We start from the raw sequence: 22,427 nt of genomic DNA on the forward strand, positions 1-22,427 counted from the left end.
GATCCGCCGGTTTTGACACCGACAGCGACCCATTTTGTCCGCGGCCGTCCGTTTGGGTCGGTGCGGACAAAAAATCCGGCCCAACGCGTCGATCCAAACGGACATGCGTCCGCTTTCGTCCGCCTGCCGACCCATTCCCGGCCCATTTTTGAGCCAGATTTGCGTCGGTGCGGACACAAGACGGACGCGCGCGCTCGCCCTCTTTCCTCACCGGGCCCGCTGGTCGGTGGCACATTGGATTCACACACTCGCCCGCCTGCTAGGTCGCCGACGCCGCCGGCCATTTTTTTCAGATTAAAATGGATACATAAATAGTTCTAGCGTACACAGATAAAAGAAAAATACCACTACTCGTCGCTTTCTGACTCCAACTCGGTAATGTCCTCCTTCGACGTTTGAAGGTAGGCGTCAGCAAACTGCTCGTCTTCAAAGTCCCAACTCGAAGTTTCTCGTAGCTTCAGTTTCAATTGAGCTGCCTGCTTCCGCGAACGCTTGTCCTCTTGATAGGCGTCTCGCTCCCTCCTCCTCGCGTCCCTCTCCGATCTCAATTGCTTGTAGAACTGGCGCTCGTCGACGATGTCCTGCGGGTAGCCTCCGCGCCACACCACCAAGGCTTCCACGTCCTTCTCTGCGATGGCAAGGCGACGCTGCCGCCTCCAGTGGACACGACGATCCTCGTCGGTGAAAAGCCGCGGGAGAGGCGCCAGATCCTGCGCCCGCTGGCTCGACACGTTGGGAAAATTCATATCCCGACGAGGCCTCAGGATGCGCCACGCCGCCGCGTCGTGCGCGTGGGCCGCCTCCTTTGCGGTGTCGAAGGTGCCGAGGACGAGACGTTTCTCGCGAAACCAGATCTCGGCGGAGAAGGCACTGGAGCGGCGCTCGCGGACTCCGCGAAAATCCGAAGCGCCCATATGGCGGATCGACATGGTAGCGCAGAGGCGGGGAGAGTGGGCGGCCGACAGAGTGTGAAGGGAGCGCCTTCTTTATAGCGAGCGCCGGCCACGGCGCGCGTGCGAACCTTTCCCGCGCGCTGGAGCGCCAAAACCAAAGCGCGCTAGGCAGCTTTCCCCCGTGCGCGAACCTTTCCCGCGCACTGGAGCGCCAAAACCAGGGCAACGGCACGATGTTAAACACGCGGGGTCATGAAAATGGGTCGGCCCGTTGGGCGCACTGCCGACCCAAAACTAAAAGAGGGCGGACGGCGGGCGGGCGGCCGACCTAAACGGACAAAAAGCGGACAGAAACGCCGTCCGTTTGGGTCGGCCCGTTGGAGTTGCTCTAAGATTTGCATAAATAGTTCATATATTAGAGCGTCAACGCGTATAGCCTCACTCCTAGTAATCTAACTGGTGGTTTTTTGCTCGTTGACTCCCGCACGTCCGTTCCTCATTCCTCCCGTCCGCATCCTTCTTGGACTAGCCATTTGGCTGACCGTGGACTGGCTCACCGATACCGGCAACCACGGGATATCATCGGATTATTATGTCCAATTTGCAAGATTTTGAAATTCCAAATGAGCACCTCAGAACAAACTTCCGTCATCCCCAAGCGTCCAGTGTTGACCAACGAAGAGTATTCGTACAGCTATTCTATTTCTCGGTGTAGTTAAATGATAGTAAGACAATGTTATCATTGGTTGGCACAGACTCTGTGAGGAGTGCGCCCACAGCCCAAGAGCATCTCCCTCGTTGACCTGCGGCCTGGAATGTGATCATAGCTGACCCGCAGTAGACTTGCATCAATCTTACTCCTCCAATTCCCCACCACGCGTACCCTGTTCATTTCCTTCTTCCGCTCATAATGACTCTCCTCCATGTCTTCCTCGGACTCCTCCTCTCCCTGCACGCGGCATCGCGGCATGGTGCCGCCATGGACACGGTGTCAGCCGGCAATGGGCATGGGCTCGCCGGCACAGACAGGCTCGTCTCCAACAACAGCAAGTTTGCGCTCGGCTTCTTCAAGATGGACAGTAAGTCCTCTCACACCTACCTCGGCATCTGGTTCAACAAGGTCCCTAAGATAATGCCGGTTTGGTCTGCCAACGGCGAGAGCCCGGTCATCGACCCCATCTCGCCGGAGCTCGCAATCGCCGGTGACGGTAACTTGGCCATATTAAATCAGGCCACCAAGAAAGTCATATGGTCTACCCATGCCAATGTCACAACCAACGACACCAAAGCTGTGCTCATGAACAATGGCAACTTCGTCCTACAGAGCTCCTCAAACCCATCCATAGTCTTCTGGCAGAGCTTTGACTACCCAACCGATACCCTTCTCGCCGGCGCAAAGATTGGCTGGGATAAGACCACCGGTCTGAACCGCCGCCTTGTTTCGAGGAAAAATCTGATTGACCAGGCTCCTGGTCTCTACACTCTGGGGCTAGGACAGAATAGGCTTGGTCATCTCCTGTGGAACTCAACCCTAGAATTCTGGACCAGTGGGGCATGGAACGGCCGTTACTTCAACCTAGCACCCGAGATGATTGGCGCCTTGACACCAAATTTCACATTCATAAACACTGAGAATGAGTCCACCTTCATGTACACATTGCGGGATGACACGGCCATTGTGCAATGTGCAATAGATGTCTATGGCCAAGGGCTGGTGGGTGCATGGTTGGAACCCATACATAACTGGTTGATCAATTACAGGCAGCCTATCTTTCAATGCGACGTCTTTGCAACCTGTGGACCTTTCACAATCTGTAGAGAAAATGCGGATCCACTCTGCAGCTGCATGAAGGGTTTCTCGCTGGGATCACCCAAGGACTGGGATCTGGGAGACCGAAGCCATGGGTGCAGGAGGAACACTCCATTAGGCTGTGAGAATGAGGGGAACAAGCCAGGTCTTGCAGCTAAGTTCTACCCCGTGCAAGGTATGAGGTTGCCCCATGAGGGAGCAAAAGTACCGGCCGCGACAAGTGGAGATGACTGCCAACGGATTTGCTTGGGCAACTGTTCTTGCACTGCATATTCCTACGGTAAAGGTGGCTGCTCTATTTGGCATGGGAAATTGTACAATGTAAAACAACAATCTGATGCTTCTTCAGCAGCAAACGGCGATACGCTTTATATCCGCCTTGCCGCAGCAGAGCTGCCAGAAAGTGTGGTAAGTAAGAAGCAGAGTGGAATCAACCTCGTCGGTGCTGCGGTTGGTGCAAGCGCTGCTGCTCTTGTCCTGGTGATTCTTGGATTGGTGATTTGGAGTAAAAAAGGGAAGTGGTTTACTAGCACGCCGGTAAATGGAGTTGGGATCATTTCATTTCGGTATGCTGATTTGCAACGTGCAACTAAGAACTTCACAGAAAGGTTAGGAGGGGGCAGTTTCGGTTCTGTATTCAAGGGGTATCTAAGTGACTCAGTCACCTTGGCAGTGAAAAGACTTGAAGGTGCCCATCAAGGAGATAAGCAATTCAGAGCAGAAGTGAGTTCAGTTGGAATCATCCAGCACATCAACTTAGTCAAACTGATAGGGTTTTGTTGCAAAGGCGACGAGAGGCTGCTTGTGTATGAATTCATGCCGAATCAATCCCTTGATGTGCATCTATTTAAGGCCAATGGTACAGTTTTGGACTGGAGTCTCAGATACCAGATAGCTATTGGAGTTGCCAGAGGCCTAGCCTACTTGCACACTGGTTGTCGGGATTGCATTATACATTGTGATATCAAGCCAGAAAACATACTTCTCGACACTTCATTCGTAGCCAAAATTGCAGACTTTGGAATGGCAAAGGTTTTGGGGAGAGAATTTAGTCAAGCATTGACTACAACGAGAGGAACCATTGGATATCTTGCTCCTGAATGGATTAGCGGATCAGCTGTTACATCTAAAGTCGATGTTTACAGTTATGGGATGGTTTTGTTTGAAATCATATCAGGGAGGAGAAATTCAAGTCAAGTTGGGGATGGTGATTATTCAGCCTTTTTTCCGCTACAAGTTGCACGAAAGCTTCTCAGTGGAGAAATTGGAAGTCTGGTAGACCCAAATTTGCAAGGTGACGTGAACCTTGAGGAGGTTGCAAGAGTTTGCAAAGTTGCATGTTGGTGCATTCAAGATAATGAGTTTGATCGACCAACCATGGCCGAGGTGGTGCAGTTTCTTGAGGGTGTTATTGAGGTTGATATGCCTCGAGTGCCGAGACTACTGAATGCAATCACAGCAGGAGTAGGTTCACCAACATCTGACACTTAGTTTTATGTCAAACTTATGTATACCTATCGCAACATTTTAGACCCAAACAGACAAAATGCGGACAAACCACTCGTCCGTTTGGGTCGGTGCGTTGGAGTTGCTCCAGTTGACTCAAACTCGTTCTGGACAATGTTGTCTGCATTCTGTAATAAATGAACAAAGAACTAGTTTCAGTCTTCCTGCTTTCTTGCCTTTTCATAATTCATATTCCAGCAGATGTGACATGTGAGGTTTTCAACATGTTGGAGAGTTGCAGTCCTGGGAAAGGCTATATTATTATTATTTTTTCATTTCTTTTCGCATTCCTGGGGTCAGCCAAATGTTGTATGTACTCCTACAAGGCAGCCAGTTACAGACACAAGATCCCTTTGGGATGCACTACTGCCTATAGGAAAACTCATGGCACATTACACTGAACGGCAGTTATCTAAGCCAAACATGCTCATAGCATATAGTAGATTGGCGAACAAACTACCCACTGAAGCTCATAGCATCCAGTAGTGGTCCTAAGTTCTTCAAACCTAGGGGCACATCTGCCTCTTACATGTAGGAGAGGCTGGCAGGGTAGCATTATAACTGAACCCTAACCCACTGAAAACAGGTTGTGGTGAGCCAAACACTATTTGACCATTAACAGCCGTCGTGCAACGGTGTACATCAGAGAAAATCGCACACCGGTATCGACAACTGATCCTGACCGCCATTCTCATGGTCGGTCTGGGGATTCGTCTGTTGGAATTGATCTCACAGGTGTAACAAACCAAGAGAAAAATATGGGAGACAAAGTCTCCTCTCCTCACGTTTGTGCATTGATCGGGCGCACACAAACCAATGATTGGTTTTGGTCCATGACCCCTTAGCACCGCCAGATATAAAAGAGGAGGTCGTGCCCTTGGGCAGAGGACATACATACGGGCTAACACCCAACTACTCCTAACAGTCAATCCTAAAAGGGTGCTACAGGGGATCAGAAGACCTCTACCACCGCCGACCACCTCAAGTTCAGTGCCGGCGGCTTCCTGCTTCCATCAACGCCTCCTTGTTGCTGCTCTTCTTCCACGGCCATCTCCCTGTTGCTGCTGGAGATCACAAGGTGCAGCCACGGGCTACACAGGGGGCTTCATCGAGTGGCCATGGGGATTCGCCAAGCACTGTAAGTTTGTAAGCTTCCGTCCGCATAACGCGGGTGTTTTAGTCCGAGATTAGGTTCTAACGGATTAGCCTAAAGCTAATTAAATCTAACAATGGTATCATGAGCCTCCCTAATCTGGCTAGAGCCCTAATTAGGCCTGCCAGATGTGAATCTCTCAAGTTACAGGCCTCAATAGATCTATACGGTTAAAGTCAATGATGTTGTTTAAGTGCACAAGTGCTAAGTTTAATGGCCCAATAGATTTTTGTTGGTGCTAATTACTAGAAATAAAAGTCTCATTATGCCCCGTTAAGGCTAATTATTCATATCTGGTTTTCGGTTAATGTTATTATGGCCTGATTAGAATCAAGTTCATGTTGAATTAGCACTATTCGGGATCGGTCAGAGAAGATAGAAGGAGGGGAATTGCATGTTTACGAAATCCCTAATGTTTACCCCAATTCGGAACCCTAACCCTAGATGAGAAATTCCCAATTTTTCTACAAATCTCAAACCTTGCTGATGCAATAGTTCCCAAAAGTTTTGAGGATTTTGGACCTCACCTCCTTATGCCGCGGCGGCACCGGCGAACGCATCCCTTGCCCCGCCGCCTAACTGCATGCGCGCGACACGGCAGGCGCCGTTCGACGGAGGAGCGCGCGGCCGATGGCCTAGGCACGCTCGTCCGACGAACGGGGCCACCATGCCGCCATGGGATCCGGCGAGAGAGGCAGCCGAGCCGCCATGGACGCCGGCGGTGACGGGCGGCGCCGCTCGGTCGCCCCTGTCTCTCTGGAGCGGAAACATCGGGGATGCGGTGGGAAATGGCTAGGGTTAGGCCGGATCGTGACTTTGCTCAATGCAGGGCGATCACAGCCGTTGGGTCTGATCCAACGACTGGCGGCCACTTACAGCCGATGGCAGGCCTTCGGGCGTGGAACGGGCTAATTCTGGCTATGGGATAGCTTGCGGCTATGGTTGTCTTCTCCCGTGTTATGTTCTTTAAAGTTTTTTTTCTCCTGCTCCGAATGAATGTAAAAGGATAGCTTGCGGCTTTGGGCCCAAAGTGAGTTTTCGGTCCTGTATGAGATTTGCAGTGCATTTATGAAAAACAATTCGGTTGTTGTTTTGTTAATGTTCTATGCACTGTTTAAATTAGAAATTTGTGCTTGTGTCGAAAGAAAAGTAAATGCTAATGGCCATAAAGTTTTCTAAAGGGCTCCCATGGGTTATTATGGGCTGAAATTATGTACTTTAGGTACATTTGATTTATGTCACTGATGATGTTTTTTTTCACGGTTGTAAATTTAAATATTGCCAAAGGTTATAAATAGTTTTCTGAGTAGAATGGAACCATTGAGATGTTTTACTTAGAAAACTAATAAGCAATGAATGGTAATGTCATTTTTATGATCACTTTTTTATACCATTCTAATGTTGAAATGTAATAATGTGAAATGAAATTAATGTTGAGCACAATTATTAGTCACTCATTTAAAATTTGTAATATTTTTTTTGACTGCAAATTTTATGTTGATGCAATTCTTATTGCACTTTTCTTAATGATGTGATCATTACTAATGGCCTAAGGTCACCAAGTAGAATGTTGATGGTCGCATGGCTGGGCTTTCCGCACGGCACCATGCAGCACTAATAAGCAAAGTAAAGTTTTTTTGATTGATGCATTTTGTGTCAGATCTACCATTTTTAAGAAGTTGCTCCCCACTACTTTCTATTTTCTCACCATGCGCAGCGATGTGCCACGTCATTATTCAGAGATCCGGCTACTCCAACTCAGCATACATGCCACGTCAGCAGCCTCCTTGAATGCACGCGCAAGCAGAAATGGGTAGCCACAATGGTCGGCCAGAGAGTAACATCGATTAGTGGTCCAGTTATTGCATGAAGCAGGGTGCTACTTTTCTCTCCACAGCAATGTTTCTTCCATCGCCGCGTCTCTTCTCCTTCCTATCTTCTCCACAGAAACTCCACTCCCACTTTGTATTCTGCAAACCCCATTAATGAGGCTGGCAGGGTAGGAGAGGCTGGCAGGGTAGCATTATAACTGAACCCTAACCCGCTGAAAAACAGGACTATTAACAGTCGTCGTGCAACGGTGTACATTAGAGAAAATCGCACATCGGTATCGATGACTGATCCTAACCGCCAGTCTCATGGTCAGTCGAGGGATTCGTCGGTTGGAATTGATCTCACAAGTTTAACAAACCAAGAGAAAAATATGGGAGACAAAGTCTCCTCTCCTCACGTTTGTGCATTGATCGGGCGCACACAAACCAACGATTGGTTTTCGTCCCTGACTCCTTGGGCAGAGGACATACATACGGGCTAACACCCAACTACTCCTAACAGCCAATCCAAGACCTCTACCACCGCCGGCCACCTCAAGTTCAGTGCCGGCGGCTTCCTGCTTCCATCAGCGTTCCCTGTTGCTGTTCTTCTTCCACGGCCATCTCCTTGTTGCTGCTGGAGATCACAAGGTGCAGCCACGGGCTACCCAGGGGGCTGCATCGAGTGGCCATGGAGATTCGCCAAGCACTGTAAGTTTGTACGCTTCTGCATAACGCTGGCGTTTTAGTCCGAGATTAGGTTCTAACGGATTAGCCTAATTAAATCTAGCATCGTCTCCATGAATTGCGACGCATGCATGTCACTAGCATAGGCCTGAAGGAGTCTACGATCACTTGAGTAACCAGCATGAATGGTATGAACCATACCTGAGTTCTGACTTCACAATTAAGCAACTACGTACTTCATTATTAAGTGGACAAGAAAGGTCAAATGCCTCGAAAAGGATTAAAGGAATGAAACATAAGCTTCTCTACAAGTGGTGGGTCCAAACAACTCACTTGGGTTAGTTGACCCTAACTAAACAACACGACGTTCACTACAACTACACCGGTGCAACGGATGGGTGCATCTATGTGCCGCCCGCAGCAAGTCCTATCCACAGCTCGCCTATAGGGAGCCGGTGCTGGCCCGGCCCAGTAACAAAATCGAACTTCATCCTGACGTCAGCTGTGTTTTTTTATTTTTTTTCTTCATATTTGTATTTTCATTATTTGCCTTATTTTTTTTACTTTTGTTTAGATCTCAAAATATTCTACACATATACTCCCTCTGATCCAAAATAAGTCTCATGGTTTTAGTTCAAAAACCACAACAGTTATTATGGATCAGATGGACTACACTTTTTTTGTTCGAAACTAAATTTATACAATACATAAACACTTTACATAAAATTTTACAAAAATAATTGGCATGCATTCAGAACAGTTAAATGTTTGTATGAAAAATGTTTGTAACATGTAAGAAATGCCGCACGCTTTGAAAAAAAATGCATGTGATAATTTATAAAAATGTCCATACAATGTATTAACAAAAGTGTTTGTGTATTTCCAAGAAAATGATTCACACATTCAAAAAAATGTACGTTACATTTATCAAAATGTTCACAAGTTTGAACAACGCCAAAAAATTATCAATGCTTTTAAAAATCGTTCGTAAAATGTTTTGTTAAATGCATATTTCTAGAAAATATATTTGTCATCCAATAAAAGTTCCTATGGGTATTTGAATTTTTAACAGGTATTCAGAAAAAATATTCAAAAAATAATTTTGTAATAATGTAATAATGTATTTGGAAAATGTTAAAAAGTGTATAAAAATGTTTTAGGTGTATAAGACAAATGTAAAATTTGTATGAAAAAGTAGACATTAAAATATAATAGAATAAAATGTTAATCATGTATTAAAAATTATTTGCTTAAAAATATTATTTATTTATGCAAAAAATGTACTATGTATATAAAAATACACATTAAAACATATATGGAAAATTAACATTAATCTTGTATTTAAATAATTGTTAAACATATATAAAAAATGACAGTGATGCATACGAAAAATGTACATTGCACATGAAAAAGTAGACATGTATTGAAAACAAAATATAAAATAAAAACCACAATGCCGGAAAGAAAATAAACAAAGAAAATCGACAATAGAACAAAGAAATTAAACAAGAAACCAAAGAAATAAAAAGTAAAAATAGAACATAAACTAAAAAACAAAGATAAAATGTGCTACAAGAGAGGAAAAACCTTTAAAAAACAATTGAAAAAGAGACTTAGCGCTGCAATGGTTGGCCGACCTGATAGCGCCCGCCATTAGTCGATTCATAATAGGATTAGCTACCGGCGAGTAATAGCTGTCACAACAAGGGATAGCATATTTTTTAACTGAGCTCCTATACTATACAACACTGAAATCTCTAATCAATGGGTACTCCCGCAGAGGTCACTCCCACCTTATGCTGACAATTGGCGCATTGCATATGTGCCAATTATCGCAACCAAGGAGTTTTTCCGTTTTCCGTAGGTTTGTTTTTTTTTATTTACCTCTTGAACCGTGCATCCAAATGATGAACCATTTTCACCTTTGGATTTCTAGTGTCCAGATTTTTGAAACTAGATCCCATGTTAATAAGTTTCGACAATCTTTTTTAATAAAAATAGGAATAAAAGAAAAAGAAAAAAGAAGCCAAAAGACCGAAACCGAAAAAACAAAACTCAGAAGCCCATTTGTGTCGTTTCAAAAAAAAGGAAGCACAGATGTGCTTTTCCCTTTTTGGAAAGCACAACCTGTGTTTTTTCATTTTTGAGAATCGCATTCCGTGCCTTTCCATTTTTTGAGGAAGCACAGAAAAAGCACCGTTTGGGCTTCCTGTGGAGCATTGTGCATTTCTATTTTTGGAAAACATAGTTGTGGTTCTCGTGGAAGCACAAGCTATGCGCTTTTCCTTTCTGGAAGCACAAATGTGATTTTCCTTTGCTTCTCGTGAAGGCAGAAACTGGGTTGCTCGTGGAGCACAACCGTGCTTTTCTCTTCTGTGGAAGCACATGTTATGCCCTGTCTTTTTCAGTAAGCACAGTTGTACTTCTCATCGAAGCACATCATGACGAAAACGCATTGCTTTTCAAAAAAACTATTTTTTTGCCAAAACCTAGGAAAAATCAAGTAAAAGCCGACCCCTTCTGCCCCCCCCCCCTCCCCCCAACAAAAAAAAACCCAAATAAATGCCGAAAATGCATGCTGAAAAAAAAAACAAATCCCAAGGGTGCGTCTAACACGCGACGCGTGGCGGCGGTTTGACGCACTACTTGCCACCCTGCCGAAAGTGACCTCTGCAGAAGCCCTCCAAGGGGTACCCCTTAATTAGGTTCCTAGATACAACACTCTCTCCGCCATTTCGTTGCTCGATCGCACAGGGGCTCCCCGCGACTACGACTTATTGGCACAAGATTCTACCAAGCGGAACTGTAGCATATATTTTTTAGTGCTTTTTTTTTTGGTTTTCAGTTGGTTTTTTTGGACAATTTTTGACAGAGCATGAAAAATTATATTTTCTAGAAGTGACTATTGTTAGAAAAAAAATAAGAACCTTTTTCAAGGTGAAAATTTATAAATGTTTGTGAACAAATTTTGATAAAATGCAAACATTTTTATAAACATGCAAAAAATTCTTAAATGCGGACATTTTTTGAGAAATCTAATTATTTTTGGGATTTTTGAACACTTTGTAGGAGTGTGAACATTGTTTTAAACTTTTTTACCAATTACTCCCTCTTTTCCTAAATATAAGTCTTTTTAGAGATTCCAGTATGGATTGCATGCGGAGTAAAATGAGTGAATCTACACTCTAAAATACGTCTATATACATCCGTATTGAAATTTCTAAAAAGGCTTATATTTAGAAACGGAGGGAAATGCGATTGCAAGTAAAGTCGCTTTGATTTGCAGGATTGGTCAAACGGAGGAATAGGATTTCATGCCATCTTCAATACTGTACAAGATTCGCATAGATGTTTGATTGAGCACAAGAAAAAACAAAGAAATCTTTACATGTGGTTGGCTTGAATGGAAATTTTCCTATGAACTATAATACAAATGAATTGTAAGGAACAAAATTGTATAGATTACATTCCCACGAAACAAACAATGTGTGTAGGAAAAAAATCTGAATGACTAGAATCCACCCTTTTTTTTCAAATCCTATGAATCCAAGCGGACCTCTCACAGACTAGTCCAAAGTGCGGTAATCAAGTGTCATCTTCGTTGGTCAGTGTCCAAAAACGACAACTAAAATGAACGGCGGCAACATTATCATGGCCTGAGCTGCAGTCTGACCGCGCGAATCGGTGAGCTTAATTATCGACAACAATTTGAGAGGTCGTACTCATGTAGGATCGTACAAATGGGACACACCGGACACGTCAGGCACACCAAGTTTGCTTGAGGCTGAAGAATGATCGATCGCCTAGATAGCAGATCACATTATTCTTGATGTTATCTGTGGGGTGGTGTATGCTCCTAGAAGTAGAACATTCGCCGAACAAAGATAGATAGGACCTTGTCATGGACAGATCGCATGTAGCATGTGCTGTCCACGTCGGAATCTCCAGCTATAGCACACGACAAGTAAACTGGACAAAATGTGGGTTACGAGAGGGTAAGTGCGTGTTAGAGAATTAATCTCAGTGATGTCAACATAATACTGCTCCGGTTACGTGGAGACGTCGACCGGTCAGCGAGAACTAGCAACAGCATACACATTCATGCACGTGTCATCGCTCACCAGTTCCTTCCGGGCAAAGACAGTCTGCACATAGACACTAGACGCGTTTGGTTGGACGCAGGTAATGTATTCAATACTGTAATGAGAATACGCTGTATTAGACCACAGACTGAGCGATTACACGATGTGTTTGGTTCAAGCAACGGAAAAGGAAACCGTGGTCTGCCGCCGGCGGTCTTGTAGAAGATGCTCGGCTGCTGGGGATGACTTGCGGCCAAATCAGAGAGCGCTAGCTGTTCATGATGGCGCCGCTGCTCACGGTAGAGAAAGAAAATCGCCCGCGCTGCTGCCCGTGGCGGAGATCAGCGGCGCTGCTCATGGCGGAGGGAGATCGCTGGCGCGCTGCTTACGGCGACGACTCACGGCGCCGAATGGAGATCCGGTGTTGTTTTTGAAGGGGAGGAAAATCTCCGGTCCTGCAGGCTGCTACTCGATCGGTGCTCGTGGTGAAGAAAAGATCGCGTGAGCAGAGAATAGAGAGAGGGGATCGATACCGGACGAACGGCGTTATTCCATGCCACGGGGTATCTGCTGTTTTTGCTTTTACGAAGAACCTTTTCCGATTACAGGGGACCCGAAACCGGTCTGACTCAAACAAACACAGGTAACGTATTCCTAAGCCGGTGTAATCGGAAGACGGCGGAAAAATCATCAACCAAACGCGTCGTATGATACGACCGCTGTCACCTTCGACGGTTTCGAAATGAAATGGACAGTTTGGAATACGTATCCAGAAAGAATCGATCGTTGGTGTGTGTTGTATAGTATACTGTAATGTACTTTTTCCGTCTCATAATATAAAAACATTTTTACATTAGTGTAGTGTCAAAAATGTTCTTATATTATGAGACAAAGGAAGTATATTGCATGCATGCGGCTGCTTAAGAAATGTATGATGTACTAATGTGGACGTAAAAATACAGACTACACTAGTCGCGTCACCCGTTGCATCAAGCGAGAATCGGGCGCGACCCGATCTACGAAACAAACGTAGTTTACTTTGAGGTGAGACAAGGCGTTTGACCCGCCGTGCCATCTTAATTAAATCGGAGCAGCGTTATCGCCGGTGACATGGACGGCGGTAGGGATCGATTAAACTCCGGTAGGGTAGGTGAGCCGGGACGACGAGCCGATGAGGCGCGCCCTAACCTCAATGCTTCGCAGCTTCTTTGGTTCGACCCGATCATTCTTGGAATGCAAAGTGAATTCCATTCCATAGAGGTTAAAAGGGGCGTGCACTGTGAAGAACACGAACTTGAGCAACCACGGGCACAGTTGTGCAAAGATAGTAAAAGCCGAAATAGGACAGACCAATTACGGTATTGGCATGGTCAACCCCGTCCATGTGGGATTCGGTTCACTCTGTGATGAACAGCCCAACAGTTTGGAATACGTTTTGCTAAAAAAAAGTAGTTCGAAATATGTACCAAGGAAGTTCCTTTTCAGAGTTGTAATTTTATACATGAACACAAAAACTTTAATTTCGAGGCTCATAGGCTTGCAAAGCACATGGTTTTTTTAGGGATTGGTCACATGTTTGGTTGTGTCTATCCTTTAAGTGTACCTGTAAACATTATTGGTGATTAACAAAGGGTGTTTTGCCTAAAAATATGCTCACTGCTGCTCTTTGCTCGCTTGTACTCCTTCCGTAAACTAATATAAAAGCGTTTAGATTATAAAAATGTTTAGATTACTACTTCAATGATCTAAACATTTTTAATAATCTAAACGTTTTTATATTAGTTTACAGAGGAAGTACTAGTCAGACGTGCATTAGTCAAGCGTCATCTTCGCCTCGTCAATGTCACTGTCCAAAAACGACAGGTTGATGAACGACGGCGACATTAGCATATTGCCAAGCCGCAGTCCGATATCGCAATCGAATCGGCGAGCTTGCTTGTTAACCAGGGAGAACGATTTAAGAGGTCGTACTCGTGTAGGGTCTCGCAGACTCGCAATCTCTGTCCAGCTAATGCACAGGGCACGCCAAATTATCTAGGCGAGGATGCAGCAGCCGTCGTACAAATGTGACACCGGGCACGTCAGAGGATGCCGGACGGAGTAGATTTATGGATGTAGGTGCACCAACTTTGCTTGAAACTGAAGCTTGATCTGTTGATCAACTGGCTGGCAGATTGCATTTTCTTGACCGTTCATCGTAGAACATTCGCCGAACGGGGATAAGACCTCACCTGATGGCGTCTGCGGTGGACAACTTGCAGTTGCAGGTGGCCTGGCGTCAGTGTGGATCCCGGGGATCTGCAGCTACAAAACACGACATGTGAGACGGACAAAGTGTGGGTTTGGAGTGGGTAAGTGCGTGTTAGAGAGCTAATCCCAGTACTTGCACTGTTGTCATCACGTACTCACCAGTTCCCTCCGGGCAAAGACTCACGCACCATGCATACCGTGACTATTATAGTACCGCTGTCACGTCCGATGATTACACCAAATGAAAGATACGGTCCGATATTTTGTGTTCATCAATGCTTTAAAGTGCCAAGAAATCCCAAAAAGCACCTCCACGTTTGAGTTTTTACCATTAGTGCAAATTTTTATATCAAAACATGTGTTTTCGTGTTTTGGACAAAACGGGAGAGCTATGCTCTTAGACCTCCCCCAATGTAAATGTGCTTAGATGAGGTGCTAAGCATATTAAATGCCTTAGCAATTCAAGTCCACAATGCAAAGGTGCTAAGCTTTTGGATGCTAAGGCCCTGTTTGGTTCCAAATAAGTCACCAACTTATAAGTCGAAAAGTGTAAAAAGTGACTTATTTTGCCAAACGGACCCAATTTATAAGTCACCCCAACTTATAAGTCATAAGTTGCTCCACCCCAACTTAAAACTTATAAATCACCCCCTTTTGCATGGGTCCCACCACATTTACATAAAAAAACAAGGTAGAAAGGTATGCTCAGGTGACTTATAAGTCAGGTGGTAACCAAGCAGGCGTGACTTATAAGTCACTGATTTTAAGTCACCTGACTTATAAGTCAGGTGACTTATTGGAACCAAACAGGCCTAAGCTTTGTGCATTAATTCATTGTAGATTCAGAATTGTGCTTGCACCTAGGTACACGTGCTTAGCACCGTTTCTTCCTGAGGTCACCATACTACTCTCTCTTTTCTTAACTAGCATGCCACATCATATTTTTTGCTTAGTTGGCAACCTTAGCACCTGTACAAAGTGGAGCATTGGGAGGGGCCTAAAAGTCTTGTCTTCGGTTACTAAACTTTTTTGCACATGAGATAGAACATAACATTTAAGTATGCCAAAGTTAGTGTGAAATTATCTTATGATTTTCTTGTATTAGAAGAGTTTTTTCTTTAAAAGAGGGTAATGTCCCGGCCTTAGTGATGCACACATTTTGTTGTTGATTATTTATAAGTTCATTATCTAGCTACAATAAATTTCAACAAAAGAACTTCCACACATGCGTCCCAAGTGAAAATCAAAAATAAAATTGTAGGAAAGCAAGCCTCATGAATCCAACTGATATTTTTGAAGATAAGATAGAAGTTGTTATGAGTGTCTCAAATGGCCCAAAATAAAGTGCAAATCCCCACAAAATTCTACTACTTGCAACTTGGGATGCACCCCACTAACCAAGTTTACGAATATATTGATACTACCCGTTGGTGCAACTAGATTAAAGGCTATTGGAGAGATCGCCATAGTAGCTTGGCACGTGAGTAGTGAAGGAATAACGTTGAATCAATTTCTCATTGCCACAAAAGTAACATTTAGAGCATCTACAACCGGACCTCTTAAACCCGTTTCAAACGTCCGGGCAGGCTGCCCGGTCATTGCCCGGTCACGATTTTTTTGATCCAGACGGACCTCTCAGACGGTCCTCAAACGTCCGGGCTGACCGGCACCTCCCATATCCAGCCCAAATATGGGGTGGATATGGAGGCGCCCAGGTGCACCCGGGTACGCCCGCCACGTCGAACCTGACAGCCCGACCCTACTCCAAATTGCACCAAATCCACCAAACCCTTCCTCCTCCTCCCACCGCCCTCCAACCATTCCCGCGCCCTGAGCCTCGCCGGCCTCCACCCTTGCTCCCAATCCTCACCTCCGGTCCCGATCCACCACCGGAGATGTTGTCCAGCCCGAGCCACACCGCCGCGATGGAGACACGGTCTGCCTCGTCTGTGGGAGGCGGGGTCTCATCGGCGGCGACTTGCAAGGCGGAGAATGTGCCCGCAAGTTGCGGCGACACCGGCATCGAGAGAGGGAGTCGGCGGCGGCGGCGCAGGGAGGTTCGGACGTGGTGGAGCAGCTGTCTCCTCCGCCGCGCCCGGATCCCCGCACCCTTCCCTCCAAGCGCCTATGTGGACTACGCTGTCCGCCCCCTTTGGGACACAGGATGATCCGAGCACCGACTGGGCCATTCTGGAGGGCTTTCCGCCCACGCAGATGCCGACGGTCAACGTGTCTGACTCGCCGCAGCTCGTTCGGGCGCGGATGAACACAGGCTCCGGCAGTGCCTGGGCTGCCCTCAACATGTTCGACGGAATGACCGAACAAGAGTCGATACGTTTTCTTTACTCTTGTCCGATCATATTTTAGCATAGACCACTAGTTCATTTTCTCATAATGAATGCTTGCAAATTTGAATCATGTAGGAGGCGTTCTTGTCGAACATGATCAATGATAATGAAGAACCGACCGAACTGGAGTATGAATTGGAGGCCACCACCGCATTTGAAGTTGGGACAACACCCGATCCCAATCCGAGCAAGAAGAAGAAGAAGAAGAAGAAGAAGACCAAGACACCGAAGGCAAGAGGTCTGGCATTCTCAAGATTTGAGGACATCTTGTTGGTCAAAGCTTGGTTGGCCACAATGTTGGATCCAATATGCGGCACCGAGCAAAAAGGGGACACCTATTGGACGAAGATTTGGAAGAAGTGCCACGAGCAAAAGGAGTATGTGGTGCCGCATCCTATCATGACCACTCGCAATATGGCATCTCTCCAACATCGTTGGCGGATCATTCAAGGGGAAGTGAACAAGTACGTCGGCTACTACTCACAAGTGACCAAACAACGTCGAAGTGGGTTGGGAGTTGCAACTGTTGTAAGCTCGATTGCCTCATCTTGTCGTCCATTGCATATGCTTCTTGTGTTTGCATTCTCGTGCTCATACATATGTTGTTCGCTAGACGGCGGTGGCGGCCACGTTGTATCACGAGGTGGAGAAGAAGCCATTTGCTTTTAGCCATTGCTAGGTCATATTGAATGGCAAGCCGAAGTGGAACCAAGTTGTGGCTGACCTCAAGTCAGGCAAGAAGAGGAATGATGGCTCAAGCTCCAACAAATCAATTGGGTTGGACGATGAAGAGGATGACATTGTCGTGGAGAATGGAAAAGCCACCATGCCAAAGGACAACTGCCAAGTCATGGGAAACAAGTGGGAAAACTCATGTGTCGCCTGTGATGTAGCGGCTACCAAAATGTCGTCAACATGGACGGGCATTTTTTCAGTGAGGAAGAACAAGAAGGAGGAGAGGTACAAGCTCATGTTGGATGCGTAAAAGGAAAGGATGGAGTCGGACCGAAAGAGGGCGGAGAAGAAGCTCGAAATTGAGAGGGAGAAGATCGAGTTGGAAAAGTAATAAGCGGCGATCAAATGGGAGCTCGAGAAGGCCAAGACATTTGACAACATAGAGCTTGAGAAGGAGAGGTCGCAACTCGCACGGGACGTGGAAGATGCGAGGATCATGTTGGCGGACGAGACCCTCTATGATGAGTATTCGAAGAAGTGGCTTGTGGACAAGAAGATGGAGATCAACGACCGTAGGAAGTATGAGGTGGCGAGGGCAGCTGCGGCTCGAATGCAGTCGGAGGAGGCGTCCCAGATGTAGGCAGAGCAGGAAGCCCGGATGCAGGCGGAGCATGACGCATTCCGCTTGGAGCAGGCGCCGAGCCAGTGATCCGAGGCCATACGCTCGGACATTGATTTCATTTTGCCATATCTGATTTGTTGAACTATTATTTGCTTTGCTTTGTTTCGAACTTTGATTCAAACAGTTTGTATCATATGATCGACCTGCATGGATTTGAGGATCGAAATTTAAGGTATGTGGATGTACGGCGCAACATTTGAGAGGTGCCCGGTCAGTGCCCGTGGACGCGTCTGCGGGCGTTTGAGAGGCCGGATTTGCCAAGTTCGGTTGTAGATGCTCTTAGTGCATCATTGCCAATTCCTTTCTTTCAGATTATCTTTTGTTAAAATGATCTTGCGATTTAAATACCACATGGATCTTTTTTTAATCAGACTTTCAGTTTCCAAATATATCCGTGGTGTAAAGGGTGCCCATCTTTGATTAGGTTCAAATACATGGATTTGATCGTGAAGACCCCAGAAGTAGTCAACTTCAAAAGGAATGTGTCTGATTCATGTGATAGATTGACCATCACCAGTATTTCAACAAGACTTAAGCAGTCTGTCCATTTGATCCTGTCGATGGTCTTCGAAAGGCAACATTCAACGGTACTACACACGTTAATGCTGAAATAAGGAGATGCTGACCGGCCAGCAACAGCTAGCAACAGAAACCATGCACGTTAATGCACACTTACACAGGTCATCACTCGCCAGCTCCCTCCGGGCAAAAACAAACAATCTTCATCAATACTCCGCGACTATTTATGCTGCCAACACCGCCACCTTTGACGCTTTCAAAATGGAATGGACATTCCGAAATGCAACAAATCTCCATTTTTCCGTACTACCTATACTACAAAAATACCTCCACCGACGTCGGCAGGAACCAAGGGGCGATTGGAATTCGATCTAGGCGCCAAACTCTTTGGGTGACAACTGAGAAGGCGGTTTGCGCGTGGAATCCTACTTAAATACGAGAGAACAGCGTTTATCTTCAATGGCGCGAGTGGGCAGGTACAAACCTGGGCAGGAGTAGGTGCATCTTGAGGATGGTCGACGACGATTCTTCAATGCTTCGCAGCTTGTTTCGTACTTTTGTCCTCGGCATCGATGGACTTTCTCCGGATTATTTTTCTTTTCTTTCATATTATTTTACAGCACCCCGCCCGCATTGTGGAGACTCTGATCTCTATGAATATCTTCACACGGACGTCGGCACTCGGCAGGGATGAACATGCGCGCGATTCGAATTGGATCACGCCACCAAACCCTACTTCCTCCTACAAAAGAAGAGAATTTCCTGAGGTGACAAGAGGACACGATCTCTACGCCTGGAATCTCACTTAAACCCGAGAGAACAGCGTTTATCTTGAATGACGCGAGGTGGGTAGGTGAACCGAGGAGGATTCTTCAATGCCTCGCAGCTTGTTTGGTGCTTTTGTCCTCGGCATCCATCGACATTCTCCGGATTACTAAAAATTTTCTATCGTGGTGCGGCAGCAGGTGGTGGCTGGCCTGGCCTCCTCCCGGTCTCCCATGCCCAGCTCACCACTCCCTCCGGTCCGGCACACGGTGGAGTCGCATTGACATAAATCCAGTCTACGAAACTGGTTCAAACCCTCGGGGGGCATTCCTGGAAGACAAGATAAATCCCAGCCTCGCCTCGCCTCACCTGCTCGAGTTCCATGGCAATAAATAGGGGCCTGTCTGAAATGAATCGGCGACAGAGGGGAGTTACTGCCCTCGAACGCATCGACGGCACCCAATCCATCCTCTCCTCAAGGGAAAAGATTGGAGAATAAAGTTGAAGAAGCGGAGCGGAGGAGCAATGGACCAGCACCAGGAGCTGGAGGTGGATGTGGAGGGAGAGCCAACGGATCAGCGCAAGGAGGAGGAGGCGGACGCGGACGCGGACGCGGGCAAGCCTGAAGAGCCGACGGATCAGCGCAAGGAGGAGGAGGAGGAGCGGGAGGAGGGAGACAACCTCAAAGAGCCAACGGATCAGCGCAAGGAGGACAAGCCTGACGCGCTGACGGAGCAGCACAAGGCGGAGGCGGTGGCGGTTGCGGTGGTGGTGGCGGAGGTGGACAAGTCTGAAGAGCTGACGGACCAGCGCAAGGCGGGGGCGGTGGTGGAGGTGGAGGTGGACAAGTTTGAAGAGCTCACCGACCAGCGCAAGGAGGAGGCGGCGGAGGACAAGGACAAGGAGACGGAGAGGAGCTCCAGCGAAGAGTCGCCGTCGCTCTTCGTGCACCCGTGCTCGCTGCTGCTGCGGTACCTCGTCCGTGCCTACGCCTGGTGCATGGGCATGGCCGACTGGTTCGGCGGCGGCGGCACAAGGCCGAGCGCCGCTCCTGCCGCGTCCCTTAACTCGTCACGGGAAGAAGCAGGCGAGGCGGCGGGCGTCAGGACCAGGGAGATCTCCAGCTCCAAGACCACTGACAGAGTAAGTAGTTTCCAAGTTTTTTTGCAAGCATTTCTCATTTCCGGATTATTCTCCATAGTTGACGACGAAGCTCTTGGCCACGCACGTACGCGATTTCTGCAGGGGTTCTACGTGCGGGAGATGATCGTGAGCATGTGGGCGGTGAGGAGGCCGCGGCCGCCCGGCAACCCGAGGGAAGGGCGCGGCGGCGGTGGAGGAAGCCACAACTAGCGTTCAGCCTTGCTAGCACTACGTACGCATCTGCGGCGGCAATGGAGCACGTACGTACGTACGTCGTCTCAATCTCGCAGGCTGTCAACTTGGGAAAGCAGGTGACCTTTGGTTGTTTGTTTGTGTGTATAGCAAAGTGTCTGGATAATCAAGAGATTAAGTGCTGACGTTCTTCACGTAGACTTTGACTGATCACATCTTGCCATAAGATTAAGAGTAAGAACTACTGTGTGTTACTGTGTTAGCACAGCTCTTGCTGCAGTCTGTGTTCTGTAAGCTGATTGAAACCTGCTCAACTTATCTGCTGACGTTGGTAGTTAACTGCTACAGCCTTTTTGTCTGTTGCTCAAGTGATGTGCTGTCCCGTGTCGGTGGCCTCGTGTTTCAGTAAGGAACTCTGTGTTGGTACTGTTCTTCTATACTCTGTTGGTATGTTTTGCCTGTGTTTTTGCAAGTGCAAAGTGCAAACCTGAACTTGACTGCTAAAGTTGGCTGTTAGCTACACCCTACAGTAGTCAGTCGGTCTGTTTCTCAGGTGGTATGGAAAAAGAGGAAGAGAAAACTATATCATCGCTGGGTGCATCGCGTATGAGTGTCTGTTCATTTTGTTTTATTTGACTGGAATTGGAGTATTCAGTCCCGGACTCCTGGTCGACTCGGTTGACTTGTTTGCATGTCGGCCATTTGAGGAGACTGCTAGATCATCCGATTCCAACGGAAATCATAGTAGGCGTAGGTTATTGCAAGAGAAATCTTAAGCAAGGTAGGAACATGATGGAGTACCATCTAACTAGAGTAGCTAGTGCGCTACGTGCAGCTTTAGAGCCAGCCCAGATGTAAAGGCATTGCAGTCGGCAGGGTCATCAGATCACTCATCAGGCAGCCGTAACAAAGTGTACTGACCAGTGCATGGGCATGCCCTGATAAAAAAAAGGCAATGAGACGACGAATCTAACCGCCCCGAAAAGAGAACATACCGCTAGACTTTTTTACCTTTGGGGAAAAAGAGAATATGTCAAAGATGCAAAGTCCAAAAGGCCCCGGTGTGTAGCACGCAGTCGCAGTACTTCACTCCAGTGCCGTGGCCCGTGGACGACCGACGACGCACCTTTTGCATGTAGCGTAGCGGTAGTACCGAGCGGTACTTTGTTGAACCATTCATGCGATCGCCAGGTGAATAGAAATTGTTGCTGCACTTTTCATCGCAAGTTAATCAAAAGGGCTTGAAATATACCAGTATGAAATTACAAGGGCAGCGACCAAATCGAAGGCAGAACCCACTGTTTGGTTTGAGCCCAGCTAGCCCTACCAAATTTTTATGGGATTTGGTTTGGGCCAAATGGCTTGCCAGACATTTGGCAACACAGCCCGGCCAGTATCTGGTTTGGTTCCAAAATCCCATGATGTAGCCAATAAAACAAAACAATAGTTTCACGCTTATCTGCATCATTGGGCTACAGAATGCAGTTTGGTTTCAGTAAAAAAAAAAAGCATTGCAGACAAGACCAATCGAAGGTTCAGATCCATGCTTCATTCGGTCCATATATTGGCACCAGAGCTGGGAAAACATACTAATGACATCTGCAAAAATGGCCTAGTGGGGTCTCTTGCACAACATGGACATCCACCATTGTTCTTATCCTCTTTATGTACTAGCGTACCAGTACATACAAGGGACCAAAGGCAGAAGAGGCCTCAGCTAAATATACATACAGACAGGGATTGCAGAATGTAGTACTGGCTTATTACATATTCGAGAAAAGGAAGAGACGGTTCTCATCTGGACGATGTGCAGCGGTCGCACATCCGATGCCATGCCGCCCCCGTCTCGTCGCCTCTCTGCAGACCCGCACCGAGATGGTGTTTCGCCGGCCGCCGGCGCCGGGACCGGGA

The 22,427-nt window shown here is 46.9% G+C and overlaps 3 protein-coding genes across 3 annotated transcripts; 2 read left to right on the forward strand and 1 right to left on the reverse strand.

The window, feature by feature from the left end:
- Nucleotides 1–347: 347 nt before the first annotated feature.
- LOC147987269 (uncharacterized) lies at nt 348–929 on the reverse strand. Its single transcript, XM_087542334.1, has one exon. It carries the CDS (start codon nt 927–929, stop codon nt 348–350), a length of 582 nt encoding a protein of 193 aa, XP_087398460.1.
- A 720-nt stretch (nt 930–1,649) lies between these two features.
- On the forward strand, nt 1,650–4,432 carry LOC125540134 (G-type lectin S-receptor-like serine/threonine-protein kinase At2g19130). The gene has a single exon (XM_048703725.2). It carries the CDS (start codon nt 1,804–1,806, stop codon nt 4,192–4,194), a length of 2,391 nt encoding a protein of 796 aa, XP_048559682.1. The 5' UTR covers nt 1,650–1,803; the 3' UTR covers nt 4,195–4,432.
- A 15,139-nt stretch (nt 4,433–19,571) lies between these two features.
- On the forward strand, nt 19,572–20,884 carry LOC125534372 (uncharacterized). The gene is made up of 2 exons (XM_048697624.2): nt 19,572–20,324; nt 20,427–20,884. Exons 1-2 carry the CDS (start codon nt 19,707–19,709, stop codon nt 20,532–20,534), a joined length of 726 nt encoding a protein of 241 aa, XP_048553581.2. The 5' UTR covers nt 19,572–19,706; the 3' UTR covers nt 20,535–20,884.
- Nucleotides 20,885–22,427: the final 1,543 nt, after the last annotated feature.

Source organism: Triticum urartu, chromosome 2A (genome assembly GCF_056163025.1).
Source record: "Triticum urartu cultivar PI428250 chromosome 2A, HENAU_Tu73, whole genome shotgun sequence".
In the NCBI taxonomy this organism is placed as follows: domain Eukaryota; kingdom Viridiplantae; phylum Streptophyta; class Magnoliopsida; order Poales; family Poaceae; genus Triticum; species Triticum urartu.

What these genes read in the sequence shown, in the direction of transcription:
- LOC125534372 (XM_048697624.2), top strand. Translation starts at nt 19,707, where the DNA reads ATGGACCAGCACCAGGAGCTGGAGGTGGATGTGGAGGGAGAGCCAACG. An exon ending in GCTCCAAGACCACTGACAGA is followed by an intron (nt 20,325 to 20,426) that starts GTAAGTAGTTTC and finishes CGATTTCTGCAG; the next exon opens with GGGTTCTACGTGCGGGAGAT.
- LOC147987269 (XM_087542334.1), bottom strand. Translation starts at nt 929, where the DNA reads ATGTCGATCCGCCATATGGGCGCTTCGGATTTTCGCGGAGTCCGCGAG.
- LOC125540134 (XM_048703725.2), top strand. Translation starts at nt 1,804, where the DNA reads ATGACTCTCCTCCATGTCTTCCTCGGACTCCTCCTCTCCCTGCACGCG.